This window comes from Thunnus thynnus, chromosome 2 (assembly GCF_963924715.1).
Source record: "Thunnus thynnus chromosome 2, fThuThy2.1, whole genome shotgun sequence".
Taxonomy (NCBI): domain Eukaryota; kingdom Metazoa; phylum Chordata; class Actinopteri; order Scombriformes; family Scombridae; genus Thunnus; species Thunnus thynnus.
Window position 1 is genome coordinate 12,513,615 of NC_089518.1, and position 19,787 is coordinate 12,533,401.

The 19,787-nt window shown below is 41.6% G+C and overlaps 1 protein-coding gene across 2 annotated transcripts in view; it reads left to right on the plus strand.

Annotated features, from left to right (window-relative positions):
- Nucleotides 1-19,787, plus strand: part of galnt9 (polypeptide N-acetylgalactosaminyltransferase 9) — a 98,470-nt gene that overhangs the window by 22,689 nt on the left and 55,994 nt on the right. Inside the window, exons 1-2 of one of the 2 annotated variants that reach the window (XM_067603512.1) lie at nucleotides 7,123-7,266; nucleotides 7,514-7,680. In XM_067603512.1, coding sequence (XP_067459613.1) covers nucleotides 7,160-7,266; nucleotides 7,514-7,680 — 274 coding nt within the window. In that variant the 5' untranslated portion in view covers nucleotides 7,123-7,159. Of the gene's footprint in view, nucleotides 1-7,122; nucleotides 7,267-7,513; nucleotides 7,681-19,787 lie in introns of those variants that run through there. The other variant, XM_067603503.1, reaches the window with a different exon arrangement.

The following is a 19,787-nucleotide window of genomic DNA, read 5'->3' on the forward strand; positions in this document are numbered from 1 at the left end:
ACCATGACTGAGTGATCCACACATTCTCAAGTCTCTCCCTCTCTTTTTAAACCTACCTGTCTGCGGCAAAACCAATTTATAGTAATTACAGATGCAACTGTCTCTTGCTCAAAAACCTGTAATCCCCATTCACTGCCCGCTAGCCTGTGTTTCTCTCTTCTGCTCTTCACTTCTGCAAGTGACATTCTTAACTGAGATACCAAGGGACTTAAGTAGGCTCTATATTACGGTGACTCTGAGCCTGTCATTCGTTGTCCTTGGGAGGCTTAGGTACGATAACAGCTCATTGGGCTGTGGAGAGAAAAACAATAAAGGCAGACAAGCTGGTAAGATTACTGATGCCCACAAAACAAACATTAAATGTAACTCTTGTCACTCATAAATAGAAAAATGCAATTCAAAGCATCAACCTGCTTCTCACCGACTAGTTCTCCTCCTCCAAGAGGATTCTTATTCAATTACTCCTAATCTCACTTCTATCTTTATTGTCACTTTCCTGAAGATTTGATTTATATTTTGTCAAAATAGCAGTTAAACCCAAAACTGTATTGAAGCACAACAGATGCTCTGCTTCCCCAAGGACCCCTTGTCTTGTGTTTGCCTGCCTGTGGGAGAGTGATAACCAGAGAGGACTACGAGGGAGGCTGAAGAAACAGGCTTACCTCATCTCCTAAGCGTCTGATACTGCAGAATGGGATCGTAAGGTCTCCGTGGTGCAGGGGCTCCTGCTGCAAATTGTTGCTCTTTCCAGTGCTGGAGTTTATCTCCTAGATGGGGCAAGAGGAGGGGGGGAGTGGTACGGAGAAATGACAAGGCAAACGATTATCTTCCTGAGAGGAGTGCTCGTGGATTGGAAAGTTGCTTTGGTGTTGCCTGCACTGCGTGGGTTACGGGAGGTTAATGTGAAATTTCACAGCGAATAAGAGCGGCCAGCGGGGAAAAAGTCAGAGGGAGCGGCCGGGGCTGCAGGCTGGTGGAGGAGGAGAAGGGGGAGGTGTGATAGGAATACATCTTAATCTGGCGCTCTGTTTCTGTCAAAGCTTGTTCCGGGTCAAATTATGAGCGCTGGCCAGTGAGCTCAGTCCCATTACAAACAGATGAGTCGATCGCTCATCCTGTTATGGTTTTACAAGGCTTCCCCGCTACTGCAGACAGGTACAAATTTAAGGTTGAGCGATGCCCTAAATTGGATCCAGTAACTAGGGCAATGGAACTACAATATTACTTTACGATCTCGACACTGAAATCCAGCCTCACACCAAATCTCAACTAGAAGCGATAAGGGTGCCTTGCCCCTGCTGACATTTTCAAGATATTACTGTGGTAATATTCATTAAACACTGCCTTTCCACTGGTCGTAAAACTGGACAGGAGTGAAATATACATTATTTTGTTTTGCGCAGTTGCCATGTGGTGGCTGTGATTCTGCAAAGGAGAACTGTGGTGAAAAAATGCCCCCACAAACTCACTGCCAGATTTGTCATTGTATTTATAGACCTGGCAAGGCTGATTGAGAGAGGCAATAGAGAAAGCTGTGAGAGGGAACCAAGGAGTTGCTGAGGGAGAGCATAAATGCACAGGGAAGGACTGAAATGATACAGTGGGGGATGGGAGGGGGTGGCAGGGTGGTGGTTATCAATCAAAACACTTGTGCATTTACTCTTACGACTAGAGTGTGAGAGCAGGGCTTAAAGTATAGATAGACTTACGCAGTGTGCTCCATCATAAACACTCTCTGTGGTTTAGTTTTTTTTCCCCACTTTTATTACCTCTGCTGTCAAATGCATGTGGGCTGCGGTAATGGAAGTGATTGATAACAGTGCATGAAATTAAGCTTTCCTAGTCCACAACAGCAAGCACTAGCCTACTTGGCCAGAGAGACTAGGCAGCAGATTGCCATTCCCATGCATGAATCAATGCCAATAGGTGTAGGTGTGAAACTATTAAAAATAAATGAAGATGTCTGAGCGCTTCTCAGTCTGTATTATATCCATACCACCTTAAAAATCAAAATTTGTAATAATACCTGAAGCTGGACTCTGCAATGTTGCTTTAGTGTCCCACAAATCAGACAGATCACCAATAGTGAATGCTTATTTGGGCTAAACAGTCAATCCTTTTTGTATCAAAAGCGCAGTGTGAAAGAGCAGAAATCTACTCAGCTGGCACCAATGAACATAAATTCTTTGAGTTGGCAAAAACAGCAAAAAAGATATCTTGGATGTTGTCTAGTTGATAACTGCCTGTACTATATGACTGGCCAGGCGTATGGAAGCAGAAGCAAAATAGGGAGTGTCTTTTGAGTGGCAAATAGTTTTCTACATAAAGAACAGTACCTAGCAGGTAACTTGGCAGCTGTTGAGTGTTAAAGACAAACAGCTGGTGAACAGTTGTGGCAATCTCCCAGTTAAACATTTAAGCACATCATTATCAGCGTTTTAAGGTTGTCACCACTAGGATCCAGAAATGTGTCTGGCCCGTCACTCTGTGACACTAATGTTGCCTTAAGCAGCTACAGTGCAGAGCTGTCAGCTTTAGGTGATTTACTAGCAGTTTGTCATTATTACCGTAACTGGCTGAATACACAGCTGTTTTCAGTAAATGCAACGCTACTTTTGAATGTCAAGATGAATGACATGAGGGTGAGGGGTGAATATGATGATTGTTGCGTAGAAAACTAGATTTACTTAGAGGCTTATTTTTCTCTTGGAAAAAATCTCAATTTCAACATGTGGCAGTCGCAGCCTTCCTACATAATTCTGGTATTTCTCTACATGTACAGGGCTAGAAAAACATTGTATAAGCTAGAAAATGTTTCACTGAAATTCAACCAGCATACTAGTCTCCAAAATCTTTTAGTGCCCCTTATTTCTTAACCATCTTCTATTTGTCCACTCGCCTTCCATGTATGTGTGAGGAGTCCAAATAAAGTACACATCTTGCATTTACATAGTCCAGACAAACCTCTATGTGGAGTAACACAATTAGTTGAATACATTTAAATTTAAATTAAAGTTAAAAGTAACTAGGTTAAATAATATAATAATAATAATAAATTTACAGCTGCAGTTAATGTGACAAGTGTCCTTTATAAATATGATAAATTAGATAAATGTATAAAGTAAACACCAGTAGAAATTGCTGCAGAAATCCCTTTTACTTCCCTTTTTCTTTTATTTTTATATGCAAAGTGTACTTAATCACTATATAATTACACAAGTAAATAAGATGCCAGCTGTTGTGTCATCCTACATAATTGCTAGTTCCGCTCTCATTCTCATTCTTGAAAGGTGAGAACGTACTAACACATGCCTGCCACACACACACACACACACACACACACACACACAAAGCAGTGGCTGTGGACTCTGAGGAGGGTTCCAGTGGGTGGAGAAAGGAGGATGTAACTTTAGCACCATGCTGGGATCCATCTGCTGTGTGGCCGTCCCCCTGCGGCCTGACCCCATGGATGCTGCTGACTCAAGCTGACATCCCAGTTCACCGGGGTATCAGGGCATTGAGCACCAGTAGAGTTCAGATGGCTCACAGCATCCTTGCTGCAAGCGTGCTGTCTTTGAACAAAACATGTTCAAGGTGGCATTGCTTCACCATTTAGACTTTGATACCAACACTGCAACGTTTTATATCTTAGAATATGACGACACAGTGGACAAAAGAAATCTGCAGTGTCATAACCACTGTTAGATTTGGGTAGAGCTTAGATTTTAATTTGTTCAATTTTATGAGCTTGAGCACACAGAAATAATGCAATATAACATCAAACTAAACACTTGGTCATTGCTCATCACTTCCTGTGGGCAGAAGATTTCCCTACAGTGACTGTACACAACATTGCAATTTCATTTGGGCATTTAGAGGACGTTTACTGTATCTTATTAGTTGAGATTAAGGATGCTCTTCTCTGTAGCAGTCCCAATTTGTGATTCAGGATGATGAGAACACATATTTAAATAACATCCTTGCCGGGTGCTGATTTTCAAGACTGCATTATTTTTCTCTATCACATCTAATAATCTGTGATAGCATGTGAGACTGATAATTTCTGACAAATCAATATATTGTCTTATCAATAGGTCTGACGTGAATGGTATTTCACCTGGCAAATGCAATATGTCAGGGTCAAGTCTGACTTGATGTTTAGCAAAAGACTTCAAGAGCTTAGCAGCATTTACTGAGACTACAGTAAATAGAACTCATAGATTTGTTTACACTGTAATTAATCTACTGTATGTCAATTAGATATTCTAATACACAACTGTGTTACAAGTGTTTCATTATAGCCAAGATCGCTTGTAAATAATTCACAACAATTATAATATCCACCTCATTATCCCTACATAATGACTCAGCACTGCTGAATAAGATATGTGAAAACACAGAGAAACAAAGGCAGAAGCAAGTGAAATGTGTTTGTCAGCTGTTGCGTTCGTAGCCTACTGTAACTGGAGCAGTGTGGCATGATTCAAAAGATGTTGGCTTTGTGTGAATTCACAGTGGCCATAGGAATCAGCTAAGTGCTTCTGACCAGTCAACACTGTTATTTCTGACTTCAAAGCCACTGTGAATATGAGAAAAAATATTGTATTTTACTGGAAATGACAGGGAAGTTAGACAGACTTGAGAATGGAGATTATCAGTGGAGGAGAACAAAATTTTGGCTGAGCGAGTGCGAGTGAGACTCTGAGACCAAGTGAGTGTACTGTACATTTGTATGGCCTTGTGTACAGTTCATTTTTTTAATTGGGTCATTGTAAGCGGCAACATGAGGTTGGATTCCAATCAGTGATGTGTCGGCTCAGCCGGCTCCTTTAAGTGAACGATGGGAGCCGGCTACTGTCTGAGAGCTGATTTCTTTTTTTCTTTCTTTCTTTTTTTTGGTAAATTGATATAAGACAGAATAATAGGATGATCTTTTTGCCACACTGCTCGGCCACACACACTCCATGCACTGATTGAATGTTGTGTTGATGTGTATGTGTGTGTGATGCCAGACAGAGATTATACCATCAGGTTAAAAGCAGGCAGGGGGCTGAGGGAATGTAGCTGCCCTGTGTTGTTCTCTCTTTCATTTGCCCATTTCTTTTAGCATTTTTAACATTTGCCCGACACTGTTTTGGATAGTTCAATATAAATAAAATGTTCAATACACACGTGTAATAGTGTTTGATGTTTTTACATTATTTAAGGTTTTTATACCAAACATAATGTAAAATTATGATATTCTTGAAATGATAATGTTTAGTATAATTACAGTCATACATGTAGACACATACCAATCAAAGGTCAAAACATTGCTAAATTTGGCTGAATTATAAAAGCCAGAAGTGGTACTAAATGAAGAGCCGTTTGGGAGCCGAAAGAGTGGCTCTTATTGCTGAGCTGAGCCAAATTATCTGGCTCACTAAAAAGAGCGGGAATTCCCATCACTTTTTCCAATAACAGCCCTACAAAAGAGGTTACCATGGAACCCATGTATGAGAGCAATAGAAGCAGGCAGAGAGACCAATGCGATTGGTGAGAGAGTTCACAGGCTGAGGAGGAGAAGTAAGATATTGCCTATGTGTACATGCAAACTAGTACCCTGGTTGTCCACATTCAGCCACTCTCTGCTATTTGTGTACCAACTCAGATCTCTCAGCAGGTGAGGATGAACCTATTTGGCTTTTGGTGCCTGAACTCTGCTGCAGTCCACTGCACAAATTTGGCTCCTCCATACAATCTAGAGATGCAACGTTGGTTTGTCCCCCTCTGGATAGCATCACCTTTACACTCAGCTGTACTTTGTGTTTAGTGCTAATTAGCAAATGCAAGCATGCTAACACATTCAAGTAATATATATTGGGAAACATCAGCATTGTTAGCATGCTGACTCTAGCATTTAGTCTAAAGCACAAAGTACATCCTCATAGAGCCACTAGCATGGCAGTAAACTCTTAACCTTGGTATTTATAGTGCACAAATAAGCAACCGTGTCTCCTAAAAATTTTGTTTAGATACAACTAATTTGCTTTGACATGCACGTTAAGGACAGTAATTGCGGCCTGGATTAATTTCACTGGAAAAGTTTTTTCAATCCAGGAAGTGTTCTTTTACATCACAGAGGTTGTAGGACAGGGTTAATATTCTGCAACACGTTATTAGGTTTAGGCTACTAAAAAAACACTTGGTTAGGGGTAGAGAAAGATTGTGGTCTTGGTTACAAATAGCAAAAGCCAATGAATTGCCCTTGACTTTTCCAGTATCAAACCAAGAACATGATTTTTCCTGTAGATTAACCCAGTGCCTAAACATAATCAAAAAAACTAAAGTCATACTTTACTTGCTATTAATTGATATTGTAGAAATTGTACAAATGAAATAAACTGTTAGCAAATACAAATTAGCTGTATATAAACATAATTTTTAGGAAACTGTAATAAATATTATATAGTCTTATGCGAATGAGAACATAATCATGAGTACATTCTGCCTCTTTATAATGTCGAGTATAGTGAATACCACCAAAGGTTACTTCGTCATGAACTTGTCAAACCCAAGTGAAAATACTTCCATTGGTTTCCTGACTCTAGAGAAATGTACTTTTTGCTCAACGCACGGTTTCAGCATCGCAGCTATACTGCATCGGTTGTCATAGTACAGTACAGAACATCCAGGTCTGGGAGCTGCGGTTTTACCATCAAATCATGGAAGCGGACCTTCAAATGAAATCTTAGAAGAGTGCTATTTTTTGCCTTGCCAGTTTGGTGCACTAAGGAAGAAGTGACTCAGGACACATTCTTTTTTTTGGAGAGAAAATGTAAGGCTGCATGCACAGTGGGAATACACTTTGAATGTGACACTAAACGTTTACTCAATTATTGATAGGAAAAAAGCATCTTAAACTTAAACTTAAACTTAAACTAAAGAAACTATGAGAAAGAAGAAAATAACTTACTGTCACATCCATTTAATAGATCCTTCTAATGGTGAATGTTTTGACTCGTCAAACAGATGAAACTAATCAAATTAATAATATCAGTGTTTCATTTATTGCAGATGTGTCAGCTCCAGGGCCCTGCTATTGCACATGCTTTCTGGCACACTTAAATGGAGCAGAGCCATCGTTAATGTTATTAGTTACACCTGTGCCCTTTCTGCTATGACAAGTCAAAATGTCTCCTGTGAGAAAGGTTTAAACTGTTGCTGTCAAAGTGGGTTGAGGGTCACCCTACGGTCTTCGGGGTGGCTCCAGGAGTCCTTGAGGAGGTATTAAAGCTTGTTGGGGTCCATTAAAGGATGGAAATGGGGATTAGGGATTTTCTAAGGGGTTTTCATCCTGGAGCTCCTTTAGCAAAATTTTGAATTTCTTACTGTAATTTCACCTGTCTTTCATACATTGTTTTTTCTAATGTTGGTGTCATCATCATACACTGCATACACATTTTTAATTCTTCATTTTTTGTTCAGTTTTTAAACAAAGCACTAGCTAATCATGTTTAATTTATGTGTACAGGTGTAAACTGCTGACGTACCCAGAGGACCTTCCCCAGATCTCTGTGGTCTTCATCTTTGTGAATGAGGCTCTGTCAGTTATCCTGCGCTCCGTCCACAGTGTGGTTAACCACACACCAGCACATCTGCTCAAAGAGATCATCCTGGTGGACGACAACAGTGACAGCGGTAAGGACATTAATAGCTTTAAAAAACAGTATTAAGGATCACCACTTTAAGTAAATATCAGCTCTGCTAATCAGAGGACACAGCCAGTCAGTGTGGAGGTTTGATGCAGTTTCTTTCTTTCTTTTCTTTATTCTATTTGAAAGGGCTTATGTATAGTTTTAAACATAAATGTTGCCATCTGATGCACTGTACAAGAGTTAACTTAAAGCTAGTTTTCATCTGCAGGCCCTTGTCACAATTAAAACATATTACAGCACAGTACCAAACAAAAAACATAATACAAAGGATAAAGAATAATACAGAATAAACATAGTACAAAGAGTATAAAATAATACAGGATAGATATGACAAGGTTACACACAATAGCACATCACACATAGCCACAATGTCAACTAGAATGACTAATGAATACTATTAAAATCAAGAATATTTGTGTTTATAAGAAGACCGTAGGATAAAATGTAAAATCAGTGGTTGCAGAGCTGAGTAGATTTTAGTAAATGTTTTAATTTGGTTTTAAAAGTACTGAGGGAGCTGCAGCTCTTCATGCCATCAGGTAGGGCATTCCACTGAGTTGTGGCTTTTACAGAAAATGCTGACTGATCAAATGTAGTGTGATGATATGGTGTGGTACAATTTTGTGTACACGATATGCTGGAGAAATGAAAATGCACAAAGTCAAATAATGGAGGAAGGGCTGAACCATTTAAAATTGTATAAACAAGGCACAAATTAGAATATAATCTAAAATTCTCAAAGATCAATGAATTTTATTTCTTTAGTATACTACAGTGATGGTAATGCATCAGCTTTTTGTCTAGAGTTAGTGTTTGTTTATATAACAACTTATGGTTGTCTCACCAGTCCTCCCCCAGCATGTAATACAATAAGACATATGCGAAAGGATCATAGCATAAATATTTTGGCAGCATCCAGAGAGAGACAATTTTTTCTGATGTATCTAAAGTTTGCCAGATCGTACTTTATAATTTTTACCATTTTTTTTAAACATGTTTGTTAAAATTAAAATTTGGATCCAGTACCACGCTGAGATACTGAAAATCAGTGACTATGTCAGTCCTTTTGCCTTTGATGAAAATATCTGCATTCTGAGGTTGTATTGTGTTTTTAGTGAAAAAACATACCTGTTGTCTTAACATTCAGACTGACATGATTGATCAAGCCACTGTGTGATCCTTTCCATTGCGGTTGTTAGCTTAGCAGCTGCTAACTCAGCTGTTTTTGCATGTATGTATACAACAGTGTCATCAGCATACATTTGCAGTTCTGCGACACTGTTGAGGGAGGTCGTTAATATACAGGCTAAATAATAGGGGAACTAACACTGACCCTTGTAGAACACCCATTGTACACTTCATGATACTGGACAGTGTGTAGCAAATTTTAACAAATTGCATCCTATTAGATAAATACAAAGATATCCATGCCAGTGCTCTAGATGAAAAATTAAACTTAGGGAATTTTGAGATGAAAACATCATGATTGACTGTGTCAAATACTTTACATAGATCTAAAAATACTGCACCAACCACTCCTCGTTCATCAAGCCTACATTTAATTTGCTCTATTAAGTGCAAGGTAGCAGTTTCGGTGGAATGATTTGCTCTAAAGCTGAACAAGGAGTTCAAACTGCAACAAACTGCAATTAACTGAACGTGATGTAGACAAAAATTGCTTGTGTTCAGAAAAGTTGTTAATTGTTCAACAGCAACTTTCTCTGCAACCTTTGAGAGTACTGGCAGTATGCTTAATGGTCTATAATTGCTGGCTTCAAGCAATTTTGATCATTTCCTTTTTTGCGTCATATTTAATTGTTTCTTGTCTCAAAGTGTATCCTCTCCAACTTTAAATCTTAAAACCTGTAGAGCCTGTAGTTAATCATTGTCTAATGCTTTAGGTTTGCTTTTTCAGTGGAGGCAGTCAACCTATTTATCATGTTTTGTCTTTCCCAGTGGAATCTGAACTAAGGCGTCATACACAAATGAGTTGGTATGATGTTGCTGGACTGCCAGAGCTGTCAGTCTTCTTATGCCATAGTTTTTGTGCGTTCTTGGGTATATGCATGTGTGTTAGTGTGTGTGTGACACAGTTTTGTGTGTGCGTATGTGTGTGTTTGTTTTTTTGAGTAACAGTTGAAAGAATGGAGAACCCCTGAGGGTGGATTCTTGAACACCAGGTTTTAAAATAGCTTTAAAACAAGGGGAAAGAGAGGTGATAGGATTTGTCTCGTCCTTTTCTAAACTACTGCGTACCACTGTCTCCATGGCGATGTGGGCAAATGTTTCAGTTGCCTCCACACCATGACGCCCACAGCAGCTGACAATGCTCGGCTCCACATCCCAAAAGCTTTCCTGTTTTGAGAGGGAAGGACAATGAACTAGATTCCAGACGACACTTGGAACCCCTTCACTTGGCACAGAGTAACAGGCCTGCCTCCCTCAGGCTGGCAGAGGAAAAGGGCGCATGTAAATAACATACTGAGAGAAGGCCGAGCAGGAGTAACCACTGGCACATCCCCACTCCCCACTGGGGCTCTAACAGGCTACCATTAAACAGGAAGCCGTTTAAATCTAATGAACAGACAAAAATGGAAGCAAATGCCTCTTTCCATTGCATCAGTTTGCCCCACACGTTTGAATTCTACTAGAGTTTTCCTGAAAAAGATTTTTGAAGGAAAACGCTATATTTTATGATAATATTCAATTTCATTGTACATTTACTCTGTCCCACAAAATGTTGTTCTTGTGAGGGTGTAAAAGACTTTTAGACTCTCATCCTCCACAACACCTCTCGGCTGAAATCTATAATGAAATTATTTCAGTATTAAAATGAACTATTGTTATCTGCAGGAAAACTCTGATGCTTTAAAGCTGGTATAATCAATACTTGTTATATTAACAATGGATCAATTTACTTTGTTTAATGTAAAATATGTTGCTGATATGAACAAACACAGAAAATTATCATCAGACTCTGCAGTTCCCCTCAGCTCTACGGAGCATTTTAGTGACTTTTAATGGATTGTTTTGGTTTTACGCCCTGTAACTTAACTGCTTTGGTTCACTCACACCACTCTCACTGCATCACTTTCAGCAGCAGCGGGCACCTGTTTTCAGTGAAAAAGCTCTGATTAACCCACTGTACGCTACCCACCCAGCACCAAACAGCAGACAGACAAAGTTAACAACCATTTGGTGAACATAATGCAGTATTTAGCAGCTAAAAAGCCATATATTTCCCTCAGACTCACGTTACAACCCCTACCTCCCGCACTTCTTTAGTAACCTTTGCTGTAAAGTGTCACACAGACTGGCATTTAACATTGTGTGCCATGTGCAGTTCACTGACATCATGGTTCATGACTACAAGGTGTTGATGTTTTCAGTGACCACTTGTCTGCTGCTGCCTTTCTTTAATGAAAGGTCAATTTCAGGTCACTATCTGCAAACTGACACATTCGTCAGTCGTTCCTACTGTCCGTTTACCAACAGTGATGGTAATTTGCGCAGATGTGTGAACTGTTGGGAGCCGCTCTGCTCTGACATTAGACAATTAACATGCAGGCTGGACTGCTTGACCTTTTCTGGATGGCTCTGTCTGTCCCCTTTCATTTAAACAAGGCTCAGCGAGATGAGTAGAGGTACAGCCACACTCACTACTGGCATAATGAATCACGCACAGGAAGCATGTTTGCCTTGTCGCCGCAACACATTTCCTTTGCTGGGACAGTCGGTGACATTTATTGGTGGCTGAGAGGTTTATTCACAGCGCTGGTTCTACTGTGAACTGAATTCACATCCCCAATGACGAGCTGTAGCTGTGTGTGTGTCAGGAAGGACAACTCCAATTCATTGTTGTTTGCCATGTTAGCTGCAAGGAAAGGCTTAATGAGCCCTAAAGAATTCAATTCCAGCAAATACCACCACCGAACTGATAACTTAATGATTCATATAATGAAAACAGGATATAAACTGAGCACCAGTTGAGTACAGCTTGTAGTATTAATTTCAAGTGGAGCTGAATTACTTTAAACATTGCATATATTAAATATGATGAAAGCTGCTAAATGGAGGATTTGCTCAATAACATATCGCAGGAGATTTGTTTTACACATTGGAACACTTACAAAAAATTATTTTAAAAAAGCACTGATTCTCAAGTATTACTATGATTTTCATATTTATCCATTAAACAATCTGTCACCTCTAAACAAGGGTCTGAGAACAGTGTTGTAAAGAACAAAGAACAGGTCAAATGAGTGACCAGCATTAGCAGTTAGATATTAAAAAGACAGTATTTAATTTGTGTTAGAGAGTGTATCCCTGATGGTTGTTTTCATAATTTATCTGTCAGTGAGTCAAAAAAAATCAAGCATGTGTTGCAAAGTTGCCAGAGCAGAATATTAAATGCAACGGATATAACAGTGTTAAGAGTGGGTTAAGGGTGGAGGAATTCAAAAACATGAACCATTTTAACATTGCTCTGACATGCTGCTGCACAGCTTATTTCCCTAAATGCACATCTACTGCCAGTACACAGTGCCAACGTTTCCTACTCACACTGAAGGGCTTATAGCACAGGATAGCCTGGATGAGGAGTATCATTTTACTTTTGGCTACAAATTTCTGAATATTTAATGAACATCTTGTGGGCGAGTCAGTTTACGCAATAAGTATCTTCACTAGTCTGCTTGTGATCGATCAAAGCGATCAATTTCAGACCTGTTTCTGTATCAGTCCATAAATCCACAGCTGGAAACTCAGGAGAATTTGGCCTGTGGTTAGTGCAGTAGAAGTAAACGAGAGTTCTTTGGCTGATCATACTGAAAATCCTCTGGGTTATTTTTGATACGTGTATACTGGTAGTTAGTGAACACATAGGAGGCATCTATGTGGGAGGATGCAATTCAAGCTTTGCAGCATGTGCTGGAGGTGAATACGAAAACAGTTTAAATAGCCCAAAGCATGTTCAATACCTCTCTACCATCTATCCTTAACACAGGAGCTTCCATAATCCTCCATTTCGTCAGAGGAATTCATGGTGCTCCTTGTGCAATGTACTATGTATTCATTTGAAATTCATAGCATGATGGATAGTTATTTATCCTCTGCTATGTTGCACTGCCAGTCCTTTAAAATGTATTCCCTGCTCCATAACTCTCCTCCCGTGGATGCAGTCCAGCATTTTATTTGCTAGGATCAAAGGGACGCCCATAACTTTTCTCCTTCCCAGCAAAGACCTGTAATTATTACACTCTAATAGCTTTTATCATATTGTAGCTGCAGGGTCAGCTGATGATGGAGTCCCATTGCGCAGGTTTAAAACCTGCAACATTCAAAACAGCTAAAATGCAAAGGGATTTGGTAACAGTGAAGATCCAAATGGGAGTGCAGTTAAGATGAACCTCATTATTCACAATTTTGTTTTACATGAGATTAGTATTTAATACACAAAACATGTTAGTTTCTACCCACCACTTTGTGATGCTTCATACCAAAGAGATGAAAGAGAAAAGGTCCAACTTTGATGAGTCTAGTTCTCTCAGGATGGCCATTTAGGAGACATTTTGTATTTCAAACATTATGTTTTTGTAGCATTTTTGTTTTTCTGTTGATTTCAAATACCAAATTGCATATCTACAGTCCAGACAGAAACCAAGTGCCCATGACTCAGTGGTTGCTTTAATTTGGTGTTAAATGCTTCAAGGGTCACTGCCTCCAAATGCACCCTCTTTTCCTGCACCCTCTTTTCCTGCCATAAGACTCTCAGACAGAATATGACTCCTGACAATCTTTCCGCTCACTGCATCTCCTCAGTCACACAGACAAGGGATTAGACTGCCATTTTTTTTAACTTTCAGTGGCTGATTTATGTTGCGAGTCAAAGTCAGAAGCTAGGTGCTGCTCAGAGCCTGTGTGCCACAGGCGTCCTTATTAATCTCTCCCTCAGAAAGTGAAACGCTCAGCAGTAACCCAGAGGAGAAGCTCAAACAGCCGTCTATCCTCCAACAGAACACAGACAGCAATTTGTGCAACTCGCTGTTTACCCAGCAAACTTTGTTTCCAGTGATGACTGTGAAAGCAGAGGAGTGGAGATGTTATAATCCAGCTGGAATAAACACATCAGCAGTGGAATGCAAAGATAGTGACACTGTACAGTAACCTTGAACATTGTCTCAGTTAGGATAATTGAATGAATGCTGCCTTGTCTTGATATATGCATCTAGTTTGATTTAATGAGATTTATGAGTTAAAAGCACCTCAAAGCTGCCAGAGATCAAAACTTATTTTTGCAAAAATACATGGGTCCTATTTTCATCTTTTACCTCACGCATCAGTTTGGTGTCTTTTTTTCAATCAAATTGCTCTCATTTCCTATCACTATTTGGCATCTTGCTATTTGGAGCTGCCAATAAGTATCAGTGTTGAGCAGTATAGGTGTTACTCAGAGCCTTACAGTAATGCACTGACCTTTGACATTACTTTGACAATTTGGATATTGGCTTGTTCGCTGTCTTACTGGAAATTTAATGGATAGTTGAGATCTGTAACGGGTATAGGATGGACCCAATAGCAGCACAAATGACACTGGTATAAACTTAGTAGTCTTTATTTCACACGATGCCAAGGCAATATAAGCACGGTCGGAGAAACACAGTTCTAAGGAGTATGACTCCACTGAAAATTGAACCCCGATCTTCCACTCCCACAGCAGACAAAGACCAGGGAACAGGCAGGCAGAACTCAGAGTCAGGGACAGAAGGCTGGTGGGTTTACCGGGGCAGAGACGAGGAGCGATGGTCGAAGACAAGCTGATCAGAAACCAGGAAGGCAGTCCAGTGAAGAAAGCAAGACGACTTAGCATAGTAGTGTAGACAATCTGACAAGGAGGGAGTGGACCGAGGCAGCTTATATACAGGCTTGATTGCAGATGATGAGCAGGTGGGAGCGCCAGGTGAAGGTGGTTGAACTAATGAGGGGTGTGGCAGAGCAGAGAGTGAGACTGAATGATTGGATAATTCCCACAGCAACAGGTGAGGGGGACAGCAGACTCTGACAGAGATCAGTTTGGTCCCGTTGTGTTTAGTTCTGATGCATGTTACATACACCAAAAGCAAAAGTTCAACATTACACAGAGTTTAGTTTAATTAAATTTGACCCCAAATACACTGACCTCTACAACTGGGATTAAAGTAATGTTGGGACATTGATGTTATGTCAAAAGTTTTATCCTAGATAAACGTTAATTTTGTGCTTCCCAGAGTTCTGTAACTTGAGCATGGCAAAATATATCAGAGTGATACCAAGTTAGAACATTGATATTTTGATATTTGGCGCTCTATCTGGTCTGAAACCACTGTTACTGTAGCTTGGCACAGGAGCTGAAGATATGGGGAGGTGATTAGCCCCTATCAAAAGAAGGGAAATCTCCCAATTACTCAAAAATTGTCTTAATTACACATTGTGTCCACTGAGCTAGCTTGCTAATGTTGAGCCTACATGCAGGCGTCATCAAACACACTGCTATGTGTCAGCAGGGCTAATGTTAAGCTAGCTGTTGATGGTCAGTAAATAGCCTACCTCCAAATTGTAGGATTCTCGTTTGTAGTTTCGTTTTGCATTATCCAAACAGGAAAATTTGTTGTTTAAAATCATCTGTGAGCTGTGCTTAGTAATGGAAGCCATGTGTGATGAGTAATAACTAATTACTTTTTCTGTTGAGTAATTAGTAACAAAAATACTTTTTCACTGAGCAATGTGTAATGAGTAAGTGATTACATTTTTCAAGTTCTATCTCACACAGGCTCCACCCTCTACTGGACTCTATGGGTAATACTCTTCTCCAATCACACGTATGCAATTGCCCACTGAAATTTATGTACGCAAGTAGCCGGCCAATCATCATGCGCCTACTGATCATGTTTGTCCCACACAGTATATAAGGCAGCGTCTTGCTGCCACTCATATCCTACCGCCCCCTAAGCCTTCTCAGCCATGTAGGAAAACTTTTTGAAAGAATACTCACCTCACGCCTCATCAACCACATAGACTCAATGGGCCTCTTAGGAATTCAGTAAGCCGGCTTCAGGAAAGGGAGAGCCACCACGAACAACATCATTCGGTTATAAGAAGACATCCATAGAAACTTCAACAAAAAGGAAATAACCCTGGCAATATTCTTTGACATAGAAAAAGCTGTCGAAAAGGTATGGCACAACAGACTCAAATACAGACTACTGGACACCAACCTCAAACTCCCAAAACCCACCCAATCCATCATCTCAAGCTTTCTTAACAACCGCCAAATCAAAGTTAAAGTTGCTTCCACCATCTCAACACCTTTCACCCCCCAAGCAGGAGTTCCTCAGGGTGCAGTTTTGAACCGCCTTCTCGTTCTACTATACATTTCTGATATATACTACCCCCCAGCCACCATAGCCAAAGTGTCGCAGTTGACCTCGCTGACCTCTGCTACTGGTCCAGTTCCAAATGCCCAAAACTAGCAGCCAAAAAACTTGACATATGCATAAATGAAATAGAAAACTGGTCAAATATGTGGAGAATCAAACTAAACCCTGCCAAGACACAATGCGTCCTCTTCACCAAAAACCCACACCTGCAGCCCAACAACAGTGTCAATTTAACACTATACAACCAGAAAATCAGTATCAGTAAAGAAGCAACATTCCTCGTTGTAACATACCAAAACAACATGACCTGGACAAAACATGTCAATAACCTGGAACAAAAGGCAAACAATAGACTCAACCATCTCAAAGCCCTCTGTGGAAAGCATGGTGCATCACCCTCTACAGTCATCAAAGTCTACCTATCATACATCCGACCACTCTTTGAATACTCTGTCCCTGCCTGGATCACCATTTCTGACAACTAGCTTCAACAGTTGCAAACAATCCAGAACAAAGCACTAAAACTAGCACACAGACTCCCATCCTACATCAGTAATCATTATATACACACCATAACAGGCATCAAAACTTTATGATAAAGACACCAAACAATAGGACTGAAATACCTGAGGACAGCAACAAACAATCCTTCACGCCAGAGAACCATAAGGAAAGCAAAATTAACAGTTGACACTCCCCTGTCATTCATTCTACAGCTAGCCAAAGCCCCCCAGCCACCGACTCCCCATGACTGACTAACCAAACCTGGATACACAGAATACTATTCCACCACTGCTGCTTAATATCACCCACATGCACACACATACATCAATGTAAGTAACACACACCAAACACAAGTTTTTTTGTTTTTTTTTCATTTTGTTTGTTTGTTATGTTTGTGCCTTGGCCCACATGTGTCCTCAAACCTCATGAGTCCTCCAGCTCCTTCTGCCTCTCCTTCCGTCAACCAAGACCAAAAAGGACACAAGACCACCTACTATGGACAGAAAAGGACATAAGCCTTGAGCTATCCAGGCCTGTGATCTTCTAGTCTAGTCACTCACATCCTTCTCACTTCAGCAATGATGAATCTGCTCACAGATCTTACTTCTTCAGGGATGGAGTTGTCGCTCCAAGCTTGCTCCTGCCCATCGTACCCTGGCCTCATCGCTGCTGCTGACAGGCATCTCTTCTGCCTCAAGTGCCTCGGATGGGACCACGCAGAGAATTGTATGATGCAGCCTGCGCTCACTGCTGAGGACTTCCTCTGACTCAACACTGGCAACAGTGGGACCATTTTTGGCTGTGTGACATCTTGCTCTGCCGTGACGAGAGTGACCTGTGGCTCAAGATAGATCCCTGCATTGATGACGAGTCTCCCGCCTCATCTGGTGCTCCGCCGCTGCAGCTGCCTCTGCAGAGGCTGCTTCACTGATGGACGATGACGACAACCTCACGTCTGTGTCTGCAACATTGCTGACACTTGGAAATCCACCACCAACTTCAGTTTGCCATGTTTTCCTGAAGGTCATGGCCATGGCGGCGGAGTGTGTAGGGCTCTTACTCCCCCCACCTATTCCACCCAAACTGGTTAGCTGGCTTCATGAAGGCTTTTACAGCCTGGCTCATCTTGCTCAACCTGCCTTTGTTTTGCCTCCTCTCCCGGACATTTTGCAGTGTGTCGAACTGTCCTGGAAGGACAGGCTGTCCCGGTGTGTCCCACCCCCCAGAAGAGGTCCTTGAAGCCCTCCTGATTCCTCACTCAGCTGGCTGGACAGCAAGTAGGAAGCTGCAGCCTCTGCTGGTGCAGAATAGGGACATACTGGAATATTTCAAGAAAATTTTCTAGCTGGGCATGTAACTGGCTGCGGCAGCTAACAACCTGGGAGTGTTGGGCGTCGCTGCAGCTAATACCTGCTAGACACCCCCCATCCACTGCGAACAGGCTTTCTGGGCTACACCATTGGCCAGATGAATAACCTGATTCTCATGTGTGGCTGGGACTCACCGCCTTACAGAAGAAGGACAGAGAAGACTTCCTGGAAGTTCCTATAGCTCTGGATGGGCTTTTCAGGTCCATTTCCTCTGTCACTCAGCACTTTAAGAGGCTGGAAGGGGAGAAGGTGCAGCTGAGACGCCATCTGCCGCTCGCACCTTCTAGCCAGAGAGGAGACAAGGTGCATCGCTGTAAGACCATGGAGAGGAGGAGAGCACGCAGGCAGGGCAGAGCACCACCAACCCCTGCCCTGCATCAGCCACTTCCCAGACCACCTCGATGGAGACAACGCAGCACCAGCCCTCCCATGACCATGGAGCAGCCCGTCATGGGGCAAAAAATGCTGACAGCCCCCCACAGAAGCTGGCCTACGTACGGGGAAAGTCTGCGGGACTGAAATGACTGTCAGTGAGAGGGGGGGCCACATCAGAGTAAAACAGGTTTTTGGCTGCTGTCCCCCAGTTGGCTGCCTGCCCTCTGACACAGTTTTATGAGGAATGGCATCGCAGCTTAACAGAGTGGATGGACAAAAAACTTGTGATTTTTCACACAGTTCTGCCGTCTTCCTCCTCCATTTTTGGGCATCAAGGAAATTAGTCTATCCTCCCAAGAGGAGATAGATTCTCCCTCCAAGGCAATCCAGGACCTACTGCTGAAACAGGCTGTCTCCATCATTCCCACTCATTACAGACAAAAGTGGATTTTACTCTGAACATGGGAAGTTTCAGACCCATTTCGGATCTCCGCATCCTGAACCAGTGCATGGTCCAAAAGATGTTATGCGTGCTGTTCTCTTGGAACCCATGGATGGCCTTGCAGCAGGCAGTTCTCAGACTGCTTTGGGGAGCAGCGGTGACAGTTTTGACTGTCATGCAGGTGTTGGGGCATTCTCCCGTGATCCAAGATGACTCAGGGAATGAGGTGTGCAGGGTCTCTGTTGTATGGTTTTTGACCCCTGTGAGGTAAGGCCATGGTTACACCCAGTTTCATGCTCATATTAACTGAGCTGAGTTGGGCCTCCTACTGCTCTGCTGAAGTGGCTTAGATTATAAAATAATAGTAAGGCCGTGGCGACTTAATTACCTACAGCCGAGTGGGCTCAGTGAGGCAGTCTGATGACATGTCACAGCAGGGCGTACATTCATTGGGCTCCGCCTATTGTACCTGCTGAGTCCATTAGAGGGCAGAGCCTGTGTGAGATAGAACAAAAATTATGATATTGTAACCCTAGTTCTATGAGCACAGGCAGAGCCCTCTACCTATGGACCATGCTGCTCCTATCCCATCTGCTGAAGTGTTTCTGGATGTGAGTTGCAGCAAGATGCTGCTTTACTGTGTCGGACACGTGTAATCAGTAGGTGCGTCCTGATAGGGTGATTGCGTGTGTATGGTTGGAGGAGAGTATTACCCATAGAGTCCAGTAGAGGGCTCTGCCTCTGCTTATAGAACTAGGGTTAAAATATTGTAACTTTCATTATTTGCCCAGCACTGGTTATCATCCTGTGTACACTTTTTTTTTTTTTTAGCTAAATGTGTAAAAATAACCAAACAATTGTTAAATTGAACACTTATTTTCACTGCAGTCAAAGACTGCAAGGCAATTTGGGCCAGAACCATTCAACATTAATATTGGGTTAGGTATCCTGGAAACACAATATCATTTCCTAAAGCTGCCTGGTT